The 5,157-nt window shown below is 37.2% G+C and overlaps 1 protein-coding gene across 1 annotated transcript in view; it reads right to left on the reverse strand.

Annotated features, from left to right (window-relative positions):
- LOC112624314 (afamin-like) overlaps positions 1 to 4,027 on the reverse strand; it is a 22,736-nt gene extending 18,709 nt beyond the window's left edge. Inside the window, exons 1-3 of the mRNA XM_025384820.1 lie at positions 3,940 to 4,027; positions 1,823 to 1,871; positions 1,411 to 1,547 (exon numbers count right to left, since the gene is read on the reverse strand). Coding sequence (XP_025240605.1) covers positions 1,411 to 1,547; positions 1,823 to 1,871; positions 3,940 to 4,027 — 274 coding nt within the window. The remainder of the gene's footprint in view (positions 1 to 1,410; positions 1,548 to 1,822; positions 1,872 to 3,939) is intronic.
- Between the last annotated feature and the right edge of the window lie 1,130 nt (positions 4,028 to 5,157).

Consider the following 5,157-nt stretch of genomic DNA (forward strand, 5'->3'; position numbering starts at 1 on the left):
TCCTTCTTCTTCTTCTTCTTCTTCTTCTTCTTCTTCTTCTTCTTCTTCTTCTTCTTCTTCTTCTTCTTCTTCTTCTTCTTCTTCTTCTTCTTCTCCTTTTCCTTCTTCTTCTTTGGAATGGGTCTTGATATGCTGTGCAGGCTAGATTTGAACTCCTGGGCTCAAGTGATCCTCCAGCCAAAGCGTCCTAAATAGCTGGGAGTACAGGTGTGCCAAATCAAAGCATCTTTACCCAAACCCTTGACAACCATCTTGCACTTTCAGAATCTTTGTCCCTCTATCTATCAAAAGACACTTTAACCTCTTACTCTTCCCTTGCTGCCTACATTTCTCTTCCACCAGGATTTTCTACTCATCTCCCAAGGTGATATGACATGCTGGTATGTTAATGTATTGGTAGAGTGTTTAGAAGTGGTGTTTAGTAGTAGTTTTTTGGAGATGCAGATGGTGACTCTTCTTGGAGGAGGCACAGAAAAGGGATGTCACAATAGAATACATATTAAGAGAGGCAGCTAAGGAAGGTACCTGTGTACTTTCATGTAAATTTTCAGGCTATGGCTTCCTCCTCTGCCTGGATATATAGGGCATACTGTATACATACTGAAAATAAACAGCAAGCTCCTTCTGTGCATCAAAATACAGAATTATTATCTTTCCCAAGGTACAAGGAAAGTACCTTGTTCTAAACATCAAAATTAAGCAAAATGAAAATGCTGTGTGCAGAACATCTTTCATTTCATATTTTCAAGCCAGAAATTATCGCAGTGTTGGGCAAATAATCTTGGGTGTTTAAGAAACACAAGCAATTTGCTGGGCATGGTGGCTCATGTCTGCAATCCCAATACTTTGGGAGGCCAAGGTGGGAGAATCACTTGGGGTCGGGAGTTTGAGACCAACCTGGCAACATGCAAAACCCCGTGTCTACTAAAAATACAAAAAAAAAAAATTAGTTAGGCTTGGTGGTACACGCCTGTGATCTCAGCTACTTGGGAGGCTGGGGCATGAGAATTGCTTGAACCAGGAGGCAGAAGTTGCAGTGAGCCAAGATTACCCCACTGCACTCCAGTCTGGGCGACAGAGTGAGACTCTGTCTCAAAAAAAAGAAGGAGGAGGAGGAGGAGGAGGAGGAGGAGGAGGAGGAGGAAGAAGAAGAAGAAGAAGAAGAAGAAGAAGAAGAAGAAGAAGAAGAAGGAGGAGGAGAAGGAGGAGGAGGAAGAGGAGGAGGAGGAGGAGGAGGAGGAGGAGGAGAAGGAGGAGAAGGAGGAGAAGGAGGAGAAGGAGGAGAAGGAGGAGAAGAAGGAGAAGAAGAAGAAGAAGGAGGAGGAGGAGGAGGAGGAGGAGGAGGAGGAGGAAGAGGAGGAGGACGAGGAGAAAGAAAAGAAAAAAGGAAAAGAAACACATGCAATTTACTTACAGGTAATTTTGAACACTCTGGGAGTGTCTTGTCAGCCATACATCTGTCTTTGTAATCTACCATGTCTTTCACTAGTTTTTCCATTTCTTCAAAGGTTGCTTCCTGAACATACTGAGCAAATGCAATGATGGTGCTGCGAGAGTTCACATGGGGTATACAAAGATCAGTTGCAGAGTTTCCATGTATGGCCAACAAAAAGTCACAGGAACATCCTGACTGGCCTCAAGAAGTTATCTATTGTAACGGCTATAAATTTTACAACTTCAGGCTTTGCCTGAATTTTATAATTAAAGCTGTCTTCTTGGATACTGTTTCTGTTTAGTTAAATTACTTTTGAGAAGCATTAACATTTCCAAAATATATCATTATTTTAAAAATCATCATCAAAAAGTACTTAGCACAACTCACATGTATTCAAGATTCTCTTCTATAAATTTTTGAGTGCTACTGAAGTTATCTGAAAAGCAAGAATATTTAGGGTATTACATAACACAGTTTTCTAACATTTTTCAAATAAATAACTATACATGACATTTAAGTGTATAAAATACAAAATAAACCACTGACGACAGGAGATAGTTTTGCATATTTAACAAGAAACAAGTAAGTCATATGAACAAAATAGGAAACCTTAATCACTTGTGATTATGTGTTCAAGAAATATTTACTAAATTGAATTCATCTAAATAAATCTTAATCTGACTAGACTTTAAATTTGCCATTGACGGCTCCCCACATACAAATGTCAAATACATTATCATCCTAAATGTCTATCATTTATGACTAGAGAAGTGATAAAAAGATTAACTAATGGGTGATACAATGCCGTAACAGAGCCTGATGAGAGATGCTGTAGCATGCTGGTGGTCAGCACAGTTTATAGCACTAATCAGTCATAGCTATGTAGGTCATCTCCAGATCCACCTAAAATTATGGATTCCCTCCCAATGAGCATATGCTAACTGGAGCATATTTATGTTTGTTCACATAAACTACATTTATTTTTTGCAAAGTGTTGTGCTGGACCCTATGAAGCAATTAACAATGACTAAGATATCTCCCCTTGACATTAGGTTCCTAAGCAAAGTTACTTGTGCATGTGACAATAATCTAATTTAGAACGTGATTAATTTGGGACGGCTTTATGAATCCTGGGTGAGAAAGAAAGAAAAAAAAAGGATTATAGGAAGAGTGACATATGAGTTGAACATGAGTAAATGTAAGAGATTCGAATAACAGAAAAATGAAAAACCTTGTCTGTCTGTGTGGAGAGAGAATGATGTGAGTAAAAGCATTAAGGTAAGAAATCTTGAGAAGTATTTAGGGAAAGTCAATCTGTTTTTATGAGAAAGTGGGTCACAAAGATGAATAGAGACCTAAGATAGAAAAGACGTGGGTCCAGATTATAGGAGTCTTGCATATAAAGCTGAGGAGTGTGGGCTTCATTTGGAAGACGTGGAAAGCCCTGGAAAATGTTTATATAGGATAGTAATCTGATCATTTCTATACACGAAGAAATACGAGTCAGGTAGTGGTATATCTAATGTCATGGAATTTTCCACAGTGCCTGACAAATAGAAAAGGTAAGAAAGAACTATGTGTCAAATAAATGGGCAAAAGAAGGGTGGATGGGACAAAGTAAGAAGGCCATAGGAGACTTTGCAACTGTCACATTGAGAAACCAACAAGATCTAAATTTTGGTAGGAGTAAGGGAAATGAAAAGGAAAATATAGATACAAAAGATATTAAAAAGGCAAAAAATCAAGATTTTGAAACAGGTTGTTACAAGGGAAAAGGAGCAGGAAAACTCAAAAATGACCACTCTTCAAGCCTGTCTCACTAGCTGGTATTGTAGGGGCATATCAAATTGAGTAAGACGCAATCCATGCCTTCAGGGCCACTGCCAAGCTTAAGGCATGTTTGTTCAAGTCAAAGAAAGCAGCTCCTTCTAGGCCAAAAGGATTAGAAAAAGACACCTCCTCTAGACAGATGAGGTTCAAAATATTTCCCCTTTGGATGGAAGAAATATAAAAAGTCATCCTTTCCTCCAGACTGAGATGGCCTTGGCCAGGCTCAGGAGGGATGTTCAAACTGTACATTTGAAGGAGGAAGTAGGTTCTGCATTCCCTAAAGATATAGTTGGAAAATATGTTGGACAACCGAAGGTTCCAGAAAAATCCCAGCTCACATCTATTGTTCCACTGTTACCATAAACTATACATATTTGCAAAAAATACCAATATTAAAATCCAAATGTGTCTCCCAGCAACACTTTCTGTCCTGTCATAGACTGCTGATTATTTTTCAGATGTGACAACTGTTTCTTCATATTGACTTGGTAATATAAAAATTACCATCAAAATAAAAATTCTGAAAAGGTTAATTTTGGATAACTGGTGAGTCTATGTAAATTAGTGAGAGGGTGAAAAAAGCAAGTAAAGAATTAACTTGAAAGAAAACAAAATTTTCAAAAGAGACGTCCTAACTGGTCATTCTTTAGCTGATATACAAATAAATTACTTACCTACATCCTGAGGTTGTGTGGGCAGAGTTAGGGATTCAGTCAAAAAACACAAGAAAAAAATAAAACCTGTAAGTTTTAATTGTTTCATCTTTCTAGAAACCACATTTACAAAAGAAAGTAATGTTGTTGAGGAAAATCAAGTTTTTATATTATTCTTTCACATTATCAGTAAAAAAGTAACCTATTTAATCTATTTCTGAAATACTGAGTATTTGATTTTTTTATCACTCTGCAGAATTTCTTGCTAATTATTAACCAGAAAAAAATTACCTTTGTGTTTCACTGGAAAAAATCTACTGAGTTGGAACAAAAGTCCACAGGCTAAGTGTACACAATACCTAACCAAATAGACAACCAAAAAAAAACTTAAAATACTGCAAATGTTAAAGGAACAAAGGGCCAGAATAGATATAATCCAGCAATCTATCTTATGCATATATATCCAAAGGAAGTGAAATCAGTATCTCAAAGATATAAATATATACAACTACTATGTACTCACAAAAATTAAAAATAAAAAATTAAGAAGATATACCTGCACTCCCATGTTTATTACCACATTATTCACAATAGCCAAAATATGAAAACAGCCTGTCAGTATATGTATAAATAAATAAATAAATAAATAAATAAATAAATAAATAAATCTCTCACACACACACACAAAATGGAATACTATTTAATCTTTAAAAAGAAGGAAATTCTGCCATATGAGAAAATGTGGATGAACGTGGAGAACATCATGTTAAGTGAAATAAATCAGACACAGAAAGAAAAGCACTGCATAATCTACTTATATGTGGAATCTAAAAAACTCAAACTAGAAACGGCATAAAATGGTGGTTATCAAGGGCAGGAGGTGGAGGAAATGGGGAGATGCTTGTCAAAGGGTGCAAAGTTTCAGTTACGGAGAATGAGTAAGTTCAAATGCAGCACACGGACTACAGCTAATAATACTGTATTGTATGCTTAGAATTTGCTAAGAGACTAGGTCTTAAGAATTCACACTGTCTTAAAAGAAAAAAAAAAATAGGTAACTGACTGTGCATGGTGGCTCACACCTGTAATGCCAGCTCTTTGGGAAGCCAAGGCAGGTGGATCTCTTGAGGCCAGGAGCTCAAGACCAACCTGGACCAACATAGCAAAACCCTGTCTCTACAAAAATTAGCTGGGAGTGGTGGCATGCACCTGTAATCCCAGCCACTCAGGTGGCTGAGG

The sequence above is a fragment of the Theropithecus gelada genome, chromosome 5, assembly GCF_003255815.1.
Source record: "Theropithecus gelada isolate Dixy chromosome 5, Tgel_1.0, whole genome shotgun sequence".
Taxonomy (NCBI): Eukaryota; Metazoa; Chordata; class Mammalia; order Primates; family Cercopithecidae; genus Theropithecus; species Theropithecus gelada.